Source organism: Equus asinus, chromosome 7, assembly GCF_041296235.1.
Source record: "Equus asinus isolate D_3611 breed Donkey chromosome 7, EquAss-T2T_v2, whole genome shotgun sequence".
NCBI classification, from domain to species: Eukaryota; Metazoa; Chordata; class Mammalia; order Perissodactyla; family Equidae; genus Equus; species Equus asinus.
In genome coordinates, this window is record NC_091796.1 from 21,417,788 (window position 1) to 21,434,739 (window position 16,952).

The following is a 16,952-nucleotide window of genomic DNA, read 5'->3' on the forward strand; positions in this document are numbered from 1 at the left end:
GTCTAGTACTCAGGTTTTATTTCTACTATTTCCCTACTTACATCCTGTTCTCTAGTCAATAAATTACCATCTGGAGTAAATCATTATAGTAAAGGTTGACTGCGAATCATGCCTCCTGGTATCCATGTCTTTGTGGAGTCCCTCTTGCCTTGACTCTGGGCTTTGCCGTGTGACTTGCTCTGGCCAAGGGGACATTAGTAAATATGACAGAAGCAGAGGCTTAAAAAGGACCTGTGCAGTGGGGCTTGCCCTCTTAGAACGTTGCTGCCACCATGTGTTGAAATGTGGTCTAGCCTTTTAGAGGGTGAAAGAGCGTACCAGGAGAGAGGCCAGCTGTCCCAGCTCCCAGTGAGCCTCCAGCTGAAGCTTCATGAGCAACCCAAAGAATCAAATCATCAGAGTTGATGAATGATTGTTAATCGATAACTGAGACAGAAATGGGTTTCATTTCCTTAATCAGAGCCATAAGTTCAATAGATACATTCTTTATTTTCTAGGCACCAGTTTGCCTACCTGGTTCACTGCCACAAAACCTGGGTCTGGCTGAGCATCCTTCCAGCCTCCTACAGCAGGATCCTCACTGCTTTTCCAAACTCCACCAACAGTCTCCTTGCTGCTCCTCCAGCCTCTGCCTGCTGTCTGGTCACAAAGTCAACGCACGTGTTTTCATTTTTCTGTTATGGCAGCACCTGTGTAACCGATTTCTGTCTCTCCCAAAATATTGCAGTCATATTTTTAAATGTAAGTACAACATTTTTAAAAGATGACCCTAAATGCCACCTCTTCCCTGAATATTTCCTCGTGTACCAGACATGGTTTCTCCCTTTTTTGAAACCCTCACAGTACTCCGAACCTCTCTCATGGTGCTTATGATCTGCATCATTATCTTTCCTACCTTGTGGTTGTCCTCTGGGTAGCCTCCTATGCGGTGTTTTACCAGATATTGGGGCCCTCATCTCTGCAACCCCTATGCTTTACTCCTCAAAATGTGGTCCCCAGACCAGGAGCAATGACATCACTTGAGTTTGTTAGAATGCCAAATCTCAGGCCCTATCCTAGAAATAGCGAATGAGAGTCTGAATTTTACCAAGACCTCCAGATGGTTTGAATGCATATTAAAGTTTGAAAAGAATTGCTTTAATGCAATAGTATGCAGTTGTGCATAAGGATAACTCGAAGACTTAAAAAAAAAAATCCCAATGCTTGGGTACCACACCAGATGAATTAAATTAATTCACAGTCTGGGTTGAGACCCACTGTTCTAACGTAGGATTGGCAGGTTTAGCAAATAAAAATACAGAACACTCAGTTAAATTAGTATTTCAGATCAACAGTAAAGAATTTTTTAGTATCTCTCGAATATTGTATGGGACATACTTAACACCAAAAAATTCTTTGCCTTCGATCTGAAATTCTAATTTAAGTGAGCATCCTAGATTTTACCTACACTCTAGTGTTTAGTCCAGAGCAGAGAGTGGTTTTCCAACACTGGAGGGCAACAGAATCACTGGGAAGGGTTTATCAACAGAGAGTCCTGGGCCCCAATTCTGAGTTTCTGATTTAGTGGAGCTGAGATGAGGCACAAGGATTTGGATTTCTGACAAGTTTTCTGGGTGAACCTGTTGATCTGGGAACCAAATCTGAGAACCATTGGTCTGGAATTGCACTTGTCTGAAGGGATGCCTTCCATGTATACAAATCAGTGATTGGAAAAAGACTGCTGAGTAGATACCATGGCGACCTCCATCAGCAATACCGAACATGAAAACATCTCTTAATGGAGATGAGGGTTATACAAGGAGAAGGTACACGGGTAAGAAAATAAGGTCCTCATTGGACATCATGGGCATCAGGTACCTACAGGGCCTGGATGTGTACCCCTCCCTCCAGGGGCAGTTGGAAATGGCTTATCTCTAAGAATATGGCTCTAAATCAGAGCTGTCTCATAGAAACATAATGCGAGCCACAGGTATAATTTAAAAAATTTTAGGAGTTATATTAAAGTGCTTAAAGAAACAGATGAATTCATTCTAGTAATAGATTTTATTTATCTCAATACATCCAAAATCTCATCATTTTAATCTGCAATCATCACAAACAATTATCAATGAGATCATTTACATTCTTTTTTTCATACTAAGTCTTTGAAATCTGGTGTATATTTCATGGTTTCCATCGTATCTCAATTCAGAGCAGCCACATTCCAAATGCTCCAATGGCCTCATGAGGCTCATGGCTGCTGTATTGAGCAGTGCTGCTTGAAACTATTGTCTGACCTTGATACAGCCCAACCCTGGGCTGATTGCCTGGTCCAAGCACCTCACTCTTCTCTGACCACAGACTTGGACTAGTTCCCAGGCCAGTTGTACCTTGTGATTTTTATTTTTTTCTTGAATTCCTAGCCCTGCCCTCCCCTTCCTCACTCCCATGTCCTTGCTCAAGGGGAAACGGCGTGAATGGAAATCTCAACGCCAAAAATAACTATTCAGGCTTAAAGGGAACTTGCTGCCCATCCAGTGTAATGTAAGTGGCTGAAATGTTATGTGTGTCCATTGAATCTTTGCTTTGGACAGGTTTTTCCATCATATGAGAGGCTTAACCAAAGTTACAGTCTGAGAAGCCCTGTTGGGGCCCTGTTTAATCTAGTTTTAAAATCATAAGTACCAGAGAGACTAACATTTCCCTAGGATAGCTTGAATCCTATAACTTTCATTTTCAAGGAAATAGGCTCCATAGAAGAAACACAAGTAAAAGAGAATAAAAACCACCCAAAGGTAGTAGGCCAAAGTCTTAAGTTCTTGGGTAAAAAATAAACAGGCTGCTTTCATTGGAACCATCGTTTATATTTTTTCACAGGTTAGTGGCATATTTATCCCGTATTTGAAACTTTTTGTTGGAAGGGTGTCAAAGTTTAGCAATTTTGCAGTTAAAAGTTGAAAAGAAATTATTTATCAAACGTATTACTCTACGAGACAGAACAGAAATATGCAAAGATTTTCTGTATATTAGTTCTATTTTCAAAGCCTAGGAAGGTTCAGCTAAATTTCAGCTGTGGGCCGTGGCTCTTTGAGATCTGGAACTTGGCTACCTCAATGGAGAAACCAGGAGGCACATAGGGAGATTCTAAATCTATGATCACTTTTATGATCTAGAATTATGTTTGAGGTCCTGAGACATGGGTTAAATTTAACTTCGATCATTAACTAGATGAATTTTCAGCTAGAATTTCAGCTGTAAACAATCTGACAGGGTGATTGGCAGCCTCTCATTATAGAGGCGTAGTGATTAATTAACACAGAGCTTAATTAATTTTGTAAGGCAAGGAGCAGTATTCCTTTGCAGTGAAAATCCATATTTGAATACTTGGAGCCCTTTCTCTGGGTTAATTTCAGATATTTAGCTCACTTTAAATTCTCAGTTCTTAGTAAATGTTATATGCTTCCAACTATTAAAGTAACTGGGAATATTTATGATATTCTACGTCAAGTTATTTTTGGAAGAATGTGAAGTGTAAATAACTACATTCCTTTATTCTTGTTTCAATTTCAAAAGCGTATTTATATCATTGTATTGATTAGGATGTTAAATTACACTGTTAAAGACAAAGATGTATATAGAAACTGTGGGAAAATATTTACCCCCACCCCTGCTTGCGGTGGGAATTATCTCAATGCTATGCTCAATACACATTTAAATCATTTTGCCATGAAAAAGCCTGGAACATCATGTCTTTAAATATTGGAGTGAGTCTTAGGGACGCTACAGAAAAGAGTTCATTCCCTTGGCATACGACTTAACAGTAATCTCTATTCTGCAAATAAACCAAGAATGGGAGATTTTCTTCAGCTGGAAAAGTAATTTACTGGGAGGGTCCGAAGAGAGTTCAGAGGTTGGAAACTGGAAGGGCTGGGATTCTCCCGCTGGCTGGGAAAGAGAGATGATGCCTGCCAAGAAGCTCAAGATGAAGACTGAGCCACATGGCGGTCACGTGGACCATGTGGAGTCTGAACTCAGAACAAATGAGGAAAACAGCTGTGAATGCAGTGTAGACCAGCTCTGTAGCACTGAGACCCAGAGAGAGATGGACAAGGTGGGAGGTGGGCTTCATGAGAAAAGGACATTCCTGGAGACGGCCGCAAGAACTTAGTACAAGACCAGAAGCCCAGGAAGGACTTGGGGATATCTTCTTTTTCCTTCTGGGGCAGCCACAGCTAGAGCAAAGCCTGAGGGGCCCTAGAAGGGCAGAGAGCGGAAAGCAGAAAGGAAATGACTCCCCTCTGAAAGGGCCAGAGAGGACCGTGGGAAGCAATGATTAGCAAACAGGTTCCAGGACTGAGCGTCCTGCCACACCCATGACCTTGGAACTTTACATCTGTGAGAACTGTAGTTTACTTTATAGCTTGCAGAACAATTCTCTCCAAAGTAATTTAGTAGTTATTTGGTTAAGCTAAGTTTTTAAGTAAATATCACACCTTTAGAGTCTCATTAAGGTCACAGAGAGGACAGCAGTGTCTCCTTAGGACACAGTGTAGGGGTGTCCGTGAGCCGGAAGCCCAGGGGGAATCAGCGATGTGGAATGCAAGGAGCAGGTGAGGCAGGGAGGGAGAATGTCAGGGTAACCTATGGACACCTGAGGCCCTGACACCCACTTCTGTTACTGAAGCCCGGCCGGCTGAAATGCCACTCCCCAGACATCTGTGACCACTCGATGCCAGACAAACAAATCACATCCACACAAGGGGGGACATTTATTTGCTAGTCAGGATAAGCTGTGACCTTTGGTCACTATCTGTTTTCAGGAACAGGATAGAAATTAGATTTCTTTCCAGATTTTACCTGTCTGAACTGCCCTCAATATCTTCCTTTTTGATTTTTAATAAATTATTATTTCACTGTTCATCATTATAACAGACATCTATAAGCTTTAAATGGTTACATACTAGTAATATTAATTAATTGGTTAATTGGACTTCTGCTCGAATCCTTCTATTTTCATAGTTTTTCTCTCAATTCATTGGCTATTTTTTTCTCAGTCTTTGCTACATCCTCCTCCTGTTTCTGTCATTTCAATATCTCTCCTCTGTACTCATTCCCTCGACTGCTTCACCCGGTTCTATATTTTTCCTTGCCTTTCATAATTCATATGTATATTTATATCCAGTTTTGAGCTCCAGACTTACACATTCAATTACCTAATTGTTAAATCTCTCCATTGGATATCTAATAAGCATTGTAGTTATAAAAGCTTGAAAACGAAACACTCAATTTTCCTCTAAAACTTGCTTTTTCTTTTATTAGTCCAATCTCAAAAATCAGTTTACTCAACAGATATTACTGAGTGTATCTTCTCTGTCAGATACAGCTTAAGATTCCTCAGTGAACGAAAGAGGGAGGAGGCAGAAAAGAAGCAGCAAATACAACATCTAAATAAGTTACCTAGTGTGTGAGAGGGTAGTGAGTGCTTTGTTAAAAGAAAAAAGAAAATTAGGTCGAGGTGCAGTGGAAAGAGGCCTGCATCATTAAATAAGGTGGCCAGGGAGATGCTACCGAGGGAGTGGCATTTGAGCAAAGACTTGAAATTGGTGAGGGAGTTCAGCTTTTGGGATTAAGAGAGAGTAAGACAAGAGAAACTGGAGATAGTAACTCTTTTTAAGAGTTTGCTATATGTTGGTACAAAGGAAAGGAGATACAACTGGCAGAGGAAGTGGGATCAAGAGAAGGTTTTTCTGCTTTTATTAAAAATTTTAATTGAAGTGTAACATTCATACAGAATATGCAATAATTCTAAGTGAGAATTGAAAACATTGTGAAGTGGGGGCTGGCCTGGTGGTGTAGTGGGTAAGTTCATGTGCTCCACTTGAGCAGCCCAGGTTTGTGGGTTTGGATCCTGGGTGTGGACCTACACACCACTCATCAAGCCATGCTGTGGTGGTGTCCCACATACAAAACAGAAGAGGATAGCCACAGATATTAGCTCAGGGTCACTCTTCCTCAAGCTAAAAGAGGAAGCTTGTCTACAGATGTTATCCCAGGGCTAATCTTCCTCATCAAAAAAAGAGAAAAAATAAAAAACAACAACAAAACACACTGTGAAGTGTTTTCACAAGGTGACTACTATCCATGTCAGAAAACAGAATAATGCCAGCACCCCAGAGGATGCCCTTCTGCACCCAAAGGTAACCACTGTATTGACTTCTGATTCCATAAATTTGTCTTTCCAGTTTTTGAACTTTATATGAATGGAATCAATTCGTGTGTACACTTTAGTGATTGGCTTCTTTCTCTAAATTATGTTTGTGAGATTTATCCGTGCTGTTGTGTGCAGCAGGAACTCATTTATTCTTCTTTCTGTACAGTATTTCACTGTATATTATACTAGTTTTTGATTTGCTTTTCACTCTCTTAATGATGTAATTTGATGAAAAGAATGTATTAGTTTTAATGTAGTGACATTTATTAATCTTATCCTTTATGGCATGTGATTTGGTATACTGTTTAAGAAAGTTTGCCTATGCCAAAATTATAAAGATTTTCTCCTATGTTAACTTCTAGAAGTTTTATTACTTTGTCTTTTACGTTTAGGTCTATAATCCACCTGGATTTAACTTTATGTATATGGTGTGAGGGAAACTACAAGCTTTATTCTTGGCATTGTTATTGAAAAGAACGTCTTTTCCAGTGTTTTCATTTCATAGATTACGTGACTGGATATATGAGCTGTGTCTCTGGACTTTCTATTCTATTCAGTTTGTGTTATTGTCTCTCTGTGGGCCACTTACAAAGCTAATTACTATAGCTTTTTGCTAAGTCTTGATATCTGATTATGTAAGTCCTTCAACTTACTTCATTTTTGTTTAAGTATCTCTTGACTATATTTGGACTTTTACATTTCCATATAAATTTTATAAATAACTTGTCGAATTAAATTTTAAAAATATAATTTTGATTATGATTTCATTAAATCTGGAGAGATCAATATAAGACAACTAACATTTTTGTAGTACATCTTCCATTTTACAATTTAGGCTTCCAACCCATGAACATATTATAACTCTCCATTTTCTACAAGCCTTCTTCACTTGTGCTCAATCTGTTTTGTAGTTTTCTGAATAGCAGTCTTGCATTTCTTTTGTTTGATTTATTCCCAGTATTTTATGCTAATTGGTGCTATTGTAAATAGTATCTTTCTAAAAATCATCGTTTTCTAATGTTTGTTGATTTACATAGAAATAGAATTGATCAACTTTTTGTATATTGACCATGTATCTAGCAACATGGATAAATTCACTTCTTAATTGTAATAATTTATCTGTAGATTCTTGTGAACATTCCACATATACAATCACATTATCTATAAATAAGGACATAATTTTTCCTTTTCAATTTTTATATATTTTATTTCCTTTTCTTGCTTTATTTCACTGCATATTATCTCCAATATAATACTGCACAAAAACTGTGATGGGAGCATCCTTGCCTCATTTCTGATCTCAGATCAGCTGCTTTCAATTTTTCACCATTAAGTATGGTTTTCCTATAAAGTTTTGTGGATATTCTTTAATTGAATTAAGGAGATTTCCTTCTTAGAGTTTTCAAAACTCTTTCTAAGAGTTTTGTTTTTAAATCATGAGCAGGTGTTGAATTTTAACAAATCCTTTTTCTCCATTTTTTAAAGTATCAGATATTTTTCTTCTTTAGTTTCTTAATGTGAAGAATTATCTTGATTGATTTTTAATAGTTAAACCAATCTTGCAACTCTGGAATAAGCCCAACTTGGTTGGAATATACTATACTATTTACACCTTGCTGAAATTCAATTTGATAGTATTTGAGAGCTTTACATATATGATCATGAGAGGCATTGGCTTGTCATTTTCCTTTCTTGTAGTGGTCTTGTTACATTGTCCATGGCCTAACTGTGAGTACCAGGGCATCTGCTAGCTATACCAAGGCTAGCTGATAGTACCATGCTATCTCTTGGCAGACAGGGCTGATTTCTCTTTTGGCCAAGGGTAAACAATCTAAGACCACAGGGCATTAACCTAGGATATGCAGTTCTGCACCACTGCCATGATTATGCTGATCAGGAAGTTGTCCACAGTATGTTGCCTGTAGTTGGGGGAGGGTTAGCGTTTCCCGGTCTTTTCGTTTCAGGATGAGTTATTCAAACCTCTGATGTCATAATGGTGTGCAGTAGCATTGGTGACTCTGTAAAAGATACACCAGCCAACTGCAACCCAGGTGATTACCAGAAACAAATTGGCCATCTGTTCTTGTATTAGATTCTGAAGAAGGGGCCTAGATTATCATTTCAGGTTGTGAAAACATATCCCAAAGTTCGGCTGGTCCTTCCTAGAGACCTGAGTGATTTTCTCTTTTAGGCTAGTCCTGTTCTACTTGACCTCTGGAATTTGTTTAGGCACAACAAGAGTGTTTGCTAAAGCATAAACTCCCCCTTAGATTATGAATTTAAATTTAAACTGGTTTGTTGGACTTCCAGAGCAGAAGCATGCTTTCTTAAGAAGTAGGGACAGGGGGACCCAGATTCTAATAGGAACAACAGGAATAAGACATTGGTTCCTTAAGGTGGGTAAACTCCTTATGTAGAATTATACAGGTCCTGTAAAGAAGTTGGAATGTCTCTAAAGAAAACAAACTGACCATTGTGGCAAGGAAAACCCCAGGAAATCCCTTTGTTTCAAAACCATTTCAAAGTCACCGACTAACCTCAAGTCATACCTACCATTAGTATAAATACTTGCTCTTTTATCTTTTGTCAGTTGGCAGGTCTGGGAAAGAGCAATTAACTGAGCTGTTTGAACTAAGTTAATTTCTTGGAGAAGCTAAGATGTTAAGGGTAAACTCACATCTGTGATGGCACTGCCTACTTGGCAATTGTTCCTTTCCTTTTTAAGGCTGAGCCATCATCAAACAAAATTTAACCAGTCTTGTTCGAAGAAGTCTTCCTGTGCAGGATATGGCTAGTTCCCAGAGGTCAGCAATCATGGGCTTCTCTGTGGGGGAGGGTAGGGGTGGGGCTGGGTGTGTGTTACAGTAATGGATAGTGATGTGTGAAGAGAAAGGAACAATATTTCATAGGAGGTCAAGCAAGTGGCTATAATTGGCTAAGTGGTTTTAGTCAGTGGAGGAGTCTGTATAGCACAGGGAAGTATCACGTTTAGTGGAGATCCTAGGAATCAATCAACTGAAGCTTTCACTTGTTTTGTGATTGCTGCTATAGTTTTTAGATGCGAAGGAGATGCCTTGGTTGCTGGAGCTAATGAAAAACTGGAAAAGAAAGGCCTCTGGTGATCCCCTTGTCAATGAGTGAGTACCTCTAGCGCTTATTCTGACTTTTCATGAACCAAAAGAGGAGATGATTTATGAATCCAGAATCCTTTAGTACAAATCTTTTAGTAGACAGTTATCGTAAGAGTCTTTGTGCTTAAATGTGTTTGCTTTTTTTAACTTGAAAAGTATATAATCATAGAAATATATCTATATTAACATATGTATGTTATACATAATTAATCTAGGAAGATAAATTCTTATTTTGATTTGTCAGTTATTTCTAATTGCCATGAGTTTGGTCAAGAAAAGAGGCTGCAATGACAGTTTTGATTCAGTTAAAATTTGGAGAATTTTATTCAAACGTAATTATTCTTACTGTCGTTTCTTTTCTAAGATGAAGAAACAAATCTTTGTGTTCCCTAATGGCCATTTTAGGAGACCCAAAAACAGATTAGGCATAAAAGTCATCTTAATAGCCTTATTATTCTGTATTTGGGGCAGGCAAAAATCAGGAATAGTTACTAAAGAAGACAAGATGTAAGTCATAAGTACCTAAAGAAAAGTAATATTTACAGGCAATGTTGTAAACATATACAACAATAAACAATAATGATTATAAGAAACTCAACCTTGTTTTTAAAGGTAAGGAATCTTTTTAAAAATGACTTAAGTCTATGTCAAAAAGCCCCATAAATTAACAGACTTGGTGACGAAGCGAAATCTCTACTAATCTGGGAATAAAATAACTTAGTCATTTTATAGAAAAAAATACCCAAATGCTAATTGAACTGTTTCTGTGTGTTATTAATGTAATAACTTATTAATATGTGTTTACATATGTGTGTGAATTTTGACATACACAGATATATAAATATACAAATAAGTAATTAAGTAATGAGTTTAAAGCTTTTTTTTTTTAATTTTATTTTTCCTTTTTCTCCCCAAGCCCCCGGTACATAGTTGTATATTTTTAGTTGTGGGTCCTTCTAGTTGTGGCATGTGGGATGCTGCCTCAGCATGGCCTGATGAGCGGTGCCATGTCCGCGCCCAGGATCTGAACTAGCCAAACCCTGGGCCGCCCAAGCAGAGTGCCTGAACTTAACCACTCAGCCACAGGGCGGGCCCCTAAAGCTTTTAACTATAGCTAAGAAATAGAAATGTAGCTCCTAAGAACTAGCAGATGATTATACATTTTTTATCTTTATACTTTTCTTTTTTTTCTCCCCCTTCCCCACCTCCGTGATTTTTCTTAAAGGCTCTGTCCAATTCTTCCCACAGGTGCCACCTACCCCTACTGGGCCCCAAGGTGAATTCTTTGGCCTCACTCTGTGGGTATTGACTTTCTACTTGAAGGGTCAGTCATACTGTCCACAAGCTCTAGTGTCCATTCTAAGGGCCTGTCACACCTGTAGCGCCTGTTGAAGAGGAACCTGAGGCAGCCATGTTCTCATCATGGTGACCACTGGGTAGTTACTAAGTACTAGAAGACAGAGAGAGAGGGTGATGGGCACCCATCCCAATGGCAGCCAATCCATAGGATGGACAGTGACTTTTGAGGTGACCTGGGATAAACAGTTCATCCTAAGGAGGAACAAAGAGGTTCCATCAGAGCCTCACTCTTCAGGAATCAGAACTGGGAAGAACAAAAAGAATCTGGCAGCAAGTAGCCAAAGCTGAAGCTAAAAGAATTTATAAAAGTTAGGGCCCATTTTACAGAAACTGAGGTCCAGAGAGGTCATATAACTTACCCAAGGGCAACTAACTAAACTGACCGCTGCTTTACACTCCACCTCATGGCCAGTGAAGATTTACAGAGCAAGGGGTGAGGAAGCCACTTGATTGTGGGAAGAGATGGGAGACGGAGGAAACAGCTGGGTCATATTAACGCTTCGTAGAGTTCTAGACTGAGGACTGCCAGACTCTCGGGGGGAAATCCTAGCGTTCCTCCCTCCAGGTCAGGTCTCCAGGAATTTCAGGCGTGGCAGGGTTCCTCCAGTGAGCTCTCCACCTCCCTTATGGCCATGTGGAGCTTCACACTACCCCTGCCTTTCTTGAGCTAACCCAAGGACACATTTTTCTTTAACAAAAAATGTCTATTTTGCTGCCAAATCATAAAAAAGACAACTTTTCAAAAAACCAACCAAAACTTAGAAACAGGGATCTAGGTATCAAACCACGAAACTCTGCTGTTGCAAAAAGGATAAAAAGTCAAATTCCCATAGCCCATTAGAAAATACCTTAAAAAACACACACAAAGAATTCATAAAGTTAGGGTCGAAGCCACAATGGTATGGACAGGTTAGAAAAGCAGATAATTAAGGAAAGTGCAGCTTGTTTGGCTTGAGAATATATTAGGTTTTCTCCTATTCCAGCAGAGGAAAAACAAAACAAAAAACAAAAAATAGAGCATGACGGCTGAAGTAATATTAAAGTCGTGCTTACCAACTGAAGGTAGGGCCGGGGGGAGGGAAAGAGTGTAGACCAAAAGGTAGCAAAGATAAGTTATCTTGAAAGTTAGGCTCTATCTCTAACTAAAATTCTTTGTCTAAAACAACATTCCCACAGCTGTACTCTGGGCTGCACACCCCTCCTCCAAACTTAGAAATACCTGGATAAAGCACTTAAAATGGACATCTCAATCTCGTGCCTCTCCACCTTTCTCCATCTTCCTTCATTTGGGGGAGGGACTCACAATGCAGAAGGAAGTGACATTCATTACTCCAGCTATTGCTAAGCAGAGCAGACCAAGCTCATCTCAGAAAGAAAGGTTATAAAAATCAGAACATATTAAGTCCAAAAGAATATACCCAATTCTGCACTTTGAAAGGGTATTTTTGAAAGAACATCTAGTTTTTCTCAGAGAGCAGCAATAGTTTAAAATAATGATGCCCATGATCTTTTGATAAATACCCAGCAATGGATTAGCTGGATCATATGTAGTTCTATTCTTAATTTTTTGAGGAATCGCCATACTGTTTTCCATAGTGGCTGCACCAGTATGCATTCCCACCAGCAGTGTATGAGGGTTCTCTTTTCTCCACATCCTCTCCAACACCATCTAAAGAACATGAAAACATGAATGTGTAAAGATATATGCACCCCTATGTTCATTGCAGCATTATTCACAATAGCCAAGACTTGGAAGCAACCTAGGTGCCCATTAGGGACAAATGGATAAAGAAGATGTGGTATATATACACAATGGAATACTACTGAGCCATAAAAAGGATGAAATCCAGCCATTTGTGACATGGATGGACCTTGAGGGTTTTATGCTAAGTGAAATGTCAGAGGAAGAAAGTCAAATACTGTGTGATCTCACTAATAAATAGAAGATAAAAACAACAACAACAACAACAACAACAAGAAACAAACACATAGATACAGATATTAGATTGGTGGTTACCAGAGGGCAAGGGGGGAGGGAGGAGGGTGAAACGGGTGACTGGGCACATGTGTATGGTGATGGATGGTAATTAAGCTTTGGGTGGTGAACATGATGTAATCTACACTAAAATCGAAATATAATGATGTACACCTGAAATATATATAATGTTATAAACCAATGTTACCTCAATTAAAAAAAAAAAGGAAATAATGATGTCCAGGCTGACCTTCAGCTGGTTTGCGTTGGTTCGTCTATACCAGTTTATTATGGCTGGCAGCTCTGCTGATTGGTTGGTGCCACTGCTCAACCAGTAGGCACATATTTTGAATATCATCCTTGGTTGTGTCATGGTTTCTCTATCCATTATGTGAAAGGAGTCTTAGAAAAAGATTCACCTGTTCAGACAGGCTTGTATATACAAGTAGACATTCATATATTGTTCATAAATATTTGCCGAATGTTCTACTAAGGAATTCATAACAACAGCGAGAGCTTCATTTCCTGCAATGATTTTTCATTCCTTTTTAGCAGAGATGGACAAGAAAAATACATTACTGAACCTTTTGTGCTTCACATGATTTACTCTCACCTCTACTGCTTTATCTCCCATTAGTCTCCTGAAGTCCAGCTGGCTCATCTACTTGGTAGCTCCTTAACCTGTCTGAACATTGACTTGCTTTGTGTCTTTGTCTACGTCTGGTCTTAGAAGACTCCCACGCTCTCCCAGCATACATGGCACTGATACTCAAAACCCAGCTCCAATCCCACCTCCTCTTAAGGTTTTCCCTAGGACACATCGAAAGTCAATACTCTCTCTCTTAGTCTTCAAGCACTTATTAAGCCTCCTACTACTCAGGGATGATTTGTTTTGGGGAATATTTTAATTTATTATGTAATTGTATTTATAGTTATTTTCCACGTGCATATGTGACTTACCCATTTAAAGTGCAAACTCATTGAAATTTCAAATTATAAAAATTGACCCCAAGACTCAGTAGAGCAGCTTGCATGGAGTAGATAAATTGCTGTGCCAAGCTGGCAAGAGACATTTAGATAGACTGCATTTTCTCTAGCTCAAGAGTTCAGTCTACAAGACTCAGGGGGCCTGTAGAGTTCAATTCTGTCAAGATCAAGTGCCTTGACTTTCACACTTGCATTCTCCTTTCCATCCAACAAGTCCCAGAAAGCCCAGGAAAGCTATAGGTGCAGGCGAGGAGGAAGCACTTGGAAAATTTGCCAACATCAGACACTCCTTAGGATGGCGTTGTGGAGGTGCCCTGGGAAGCTGAGAGGAAAGACGAGAAAGGCAGCCAGAGATATCACCAAAAAGGAGATGGGAACATGCCTCCTTTATAATTTTACCAAGCCCTCTTGATCTTGTGCCTTAAAAAATAAAATATTTAATAACAAAACCTAACGTTTGAATTGTAAAGTGATTTAGGAGGACAGCTGTGGTAGGCAGAATAATGGCCCCTCAAAGATGTCCTAACCTCTGGGACCTGTGAATATGTGATCTTACATGCACAATGGACTTGGCAGATCTGAGTAAGTTAAGGATCTTAAAATGGGTGATTATCCTGAATTATCCAGTGGAGCTCAATGTAAGCACAAAGGTCTTTGTAAGTGAAAGAGGGAGAGTCAAAGTCAGAGAGAGATAAGCTGTTGGTTTTGAAAATGAAGAAGGGGGCCATGAGCCCAGAGAGGCAGGTAGCCTCTAGGAAATGATGCAAAAGACAAGAGAACAGATTCTCCCTGTGAGCCTCCAGAAAGGAGCACAGCCCTGTTGACGTCTTGACTTTAGCCCAGTGAGTACCACGTCAGGCCTCTGACCTCCAGAACTGTAAGATAAGAAATGCGTATTTTTTTTAAGCAACAAAGTTTGTGCTCATTTGTTATAGCAGCCACAGGAAACTAATACAGTACCAAATGCAATATACCCAGCATTTTATGGAAAGACCTAAGTGGGACCAATGTAAGCTGGGGAGATCAAGGAAGGTTTCCCAATACGTAGCAAATGAAGTGAGAAGGAGTTTCCAGGACAAAAGAGGAGGGGAAAGGGCATTTTAATCTGTGGGAGAAGCAGGTGTGTGTGGGGGAAACAAGCAAAAAAACAAGTAAAAGGAGAAAGGAGAGCGTGTTTGGAACACCAAAGCCATCCCACCTTATATTATAATATAATATATAATATTATATTATATATATAATTCCCTTTAGCAAATAACCCCCAAACAGAAATAAACAAGAATGATTTCAATATGAGCCCCTGTCTGAATGTCACAGGCAGAAGCTCTGAATGGGGGCCCTTGATTTATAGTTGGATCCTCTTACAACCTGGGCAACAATGTGTAGACTGCTCCAAGAGGGGAGCAGCATCTGGGGCTTTCTTCTGCCCCCCTAAAGTCCCTCCTCTTTAGTGCTCACCCCTCCCCCCACCAAGGTCATAGTAGGATGTCAGTGAGGATGCTGAGGATGGGTTGGGGATGCTTTTGTCCCTGCACAGTCTCCATCAGACCAACCCGAGCCATTCCAAAAACTGCATAATACTAATACTTTTTTTTTTTTAATATGGATAATGTTATGTAAAATGTGAAGAAAAGCAGCTTTTGAAAATTTGGTTATTTGAGATGATTTGTACATATTCTGTCACACAAATAGCAACCAAATGCTATAGCTATAAGAGAAATCCATAAACATCCATCCTCCCTCCCCAATTTCCAAGCTCTAAGCCATGCCCCTGGAGTTTTCAATTTAAGGATGGCTTACGGATTCTCCTGAACAGCCTATGTAGGTTGCTGATATTTTATAGTTCTACATTCTCGTTAATCCTGAGTGGTTCCCCACTCTCCTCCACATAAGATTTATTAGAATTACTTAGGTAATAGTACATTTGCAGAACTGTGGAATAGTCAGTCCTTCACACTGGTGAGAATTGTTGCTTTCAGTTAAGGCCTCCCTTCTCCCTCTGGAAAAGTGCAGAGAAATCTTGCCTTCACCTCTGATCTTGTTAGTTTTTTGGGGGATATGGTAGGAATTAAATACAAAATAGGAAGCATTTTGGAAACAAAATGGGAAAACATCTTTATTATTATTTTTAGTAACTTTGTCACACACACTTGAAAGACAGCAAATCACTTAGCCCTGTGGTGCTGGATCACTGACTGGGCCATCTATACTGTGTTTACCCAGCAAAACCTGGACTAGTGGAGCCGATTTCCCTGTTCAAAGAGGGTGAAGGCCGGGAAGGGAGCTGAGAGAGTCTCCAAAAGCAGGGCAGCATCAAGCACTGGGCCAGATCCAAGCCCAGAAGGAGGAAATGTGGTGTTTATGGGACCAACTTGTGCAAACCAAAGCAATACAACAAAGAATCCTCAACAGCTGGATTTCTTCGATGTTTACAGTATAATAAACATCCATGACTATCTCTGGAACATGATTTGTCTGTAAATATATATAAATGTCTCTATTTAATAGAACAAAGATTAGTTGTTAACTAAAATTTACCTAAGAACCATCAACTTTCACTTCTCCAGTTGGGTCCCAATCCACAAGTTCATCTGTTGGGAAAAACAAACAAACAAAAAAACATTTCTTGGGCCAGCCTCAGTGGCCTAGTGGTTAAGTTCAGTGTGCTCTGCTTCGGTGGCAGGATTTGGTTCCTGGGCACGGTCCTACACTGCTCTGTTAGCAGCCATGCTGTGCTGGTGGTCCACATACTAAAAAATAGAGGAAGGTTGGCACAGATGTTAGCTCAGGGCGAATCTTCCTCAGCAAAAACAAACAAACAAACATTTCTTTTCCCTTCCTCTCACTGGGGTAGAAGTCAGTAACTGCAGGTGTCCCAGGTCCCAGGAAGATTCTGAAAAGCCCTTGGGTATTGGGGGATTGGGCTGCAGTTTTCCAAATCTGTTAAATGTGAGATGGGTGGAGCAAATAACTAGTTAGGTTTTCTTTTTCCCCCAATCCTAAAAGTTTATGAACTTTCAAAGGGACACAGCAGGCAATCTGAAAGAGTTCCCAATGGTCAAAGCTGAAACAATCTGAACAACAAAATAAATAAGGTCGTATTGAATTATGGCTCAAAGTATAAAATAAATATACATGAGTCCATACCGAGATAAATGATTGAATGGATAAGTAAATGGGAGAGAAGGAACAAACCTTCCTTACAGAATAATTCCAAATAACATATGTAGATCCACCCCCCCACCCCCCCCCACCCCCCCACCCCCCCACCCACCCCCCGCCAGGAAGTAGAGTTTCGATCCCCCACCCT

The 16,952-nt window shown here is 39.7% G+C and overlaps 1 protein-coding gene and 1 long non-coding RNA gene across 5 annotated transcripts in view; one reads left to right on the top strand and one right to left on the bottom strand.

Moving 5' to 3' along the window:
* The window catches only part of LOC139045642 (uncharacterized), a 35,759-nt gene that overhangs the window by 17,269 nt on the left and 1,538 nt on the right, over positions 1-16,952 (bottom strand). The window lies entirely within an intron of this gene.
* The window catches only part of CCDC68 (coiled-coil domain containing 68), a 64,007-nt gene continuing 49,481 nt past the window's right edge, over positions 2,427-16,952 (top strand). Inside the window, exons 1-2 of one of the 3 annotated variants that reach the window (XM_070512988.1) lie at positions 2,427-2,523; positions 9,242-9,327. In XM_070512988.1, the coding sequence (XP_070369089.1) occupies positions 9,324-9,327 (4 nt within the window). In that variant the 5' untranslated portion in view covers positions 2,427-2,523; positions 9,242-9,323. Of the gene's footprint in view, positions 2,524-9,122; positions 9,328-16,952 lie in introns of those variants that run through there. The other 2 variants (XM_070512991.1, XM_070512992.1) reach the window with 2 other exon arrangements.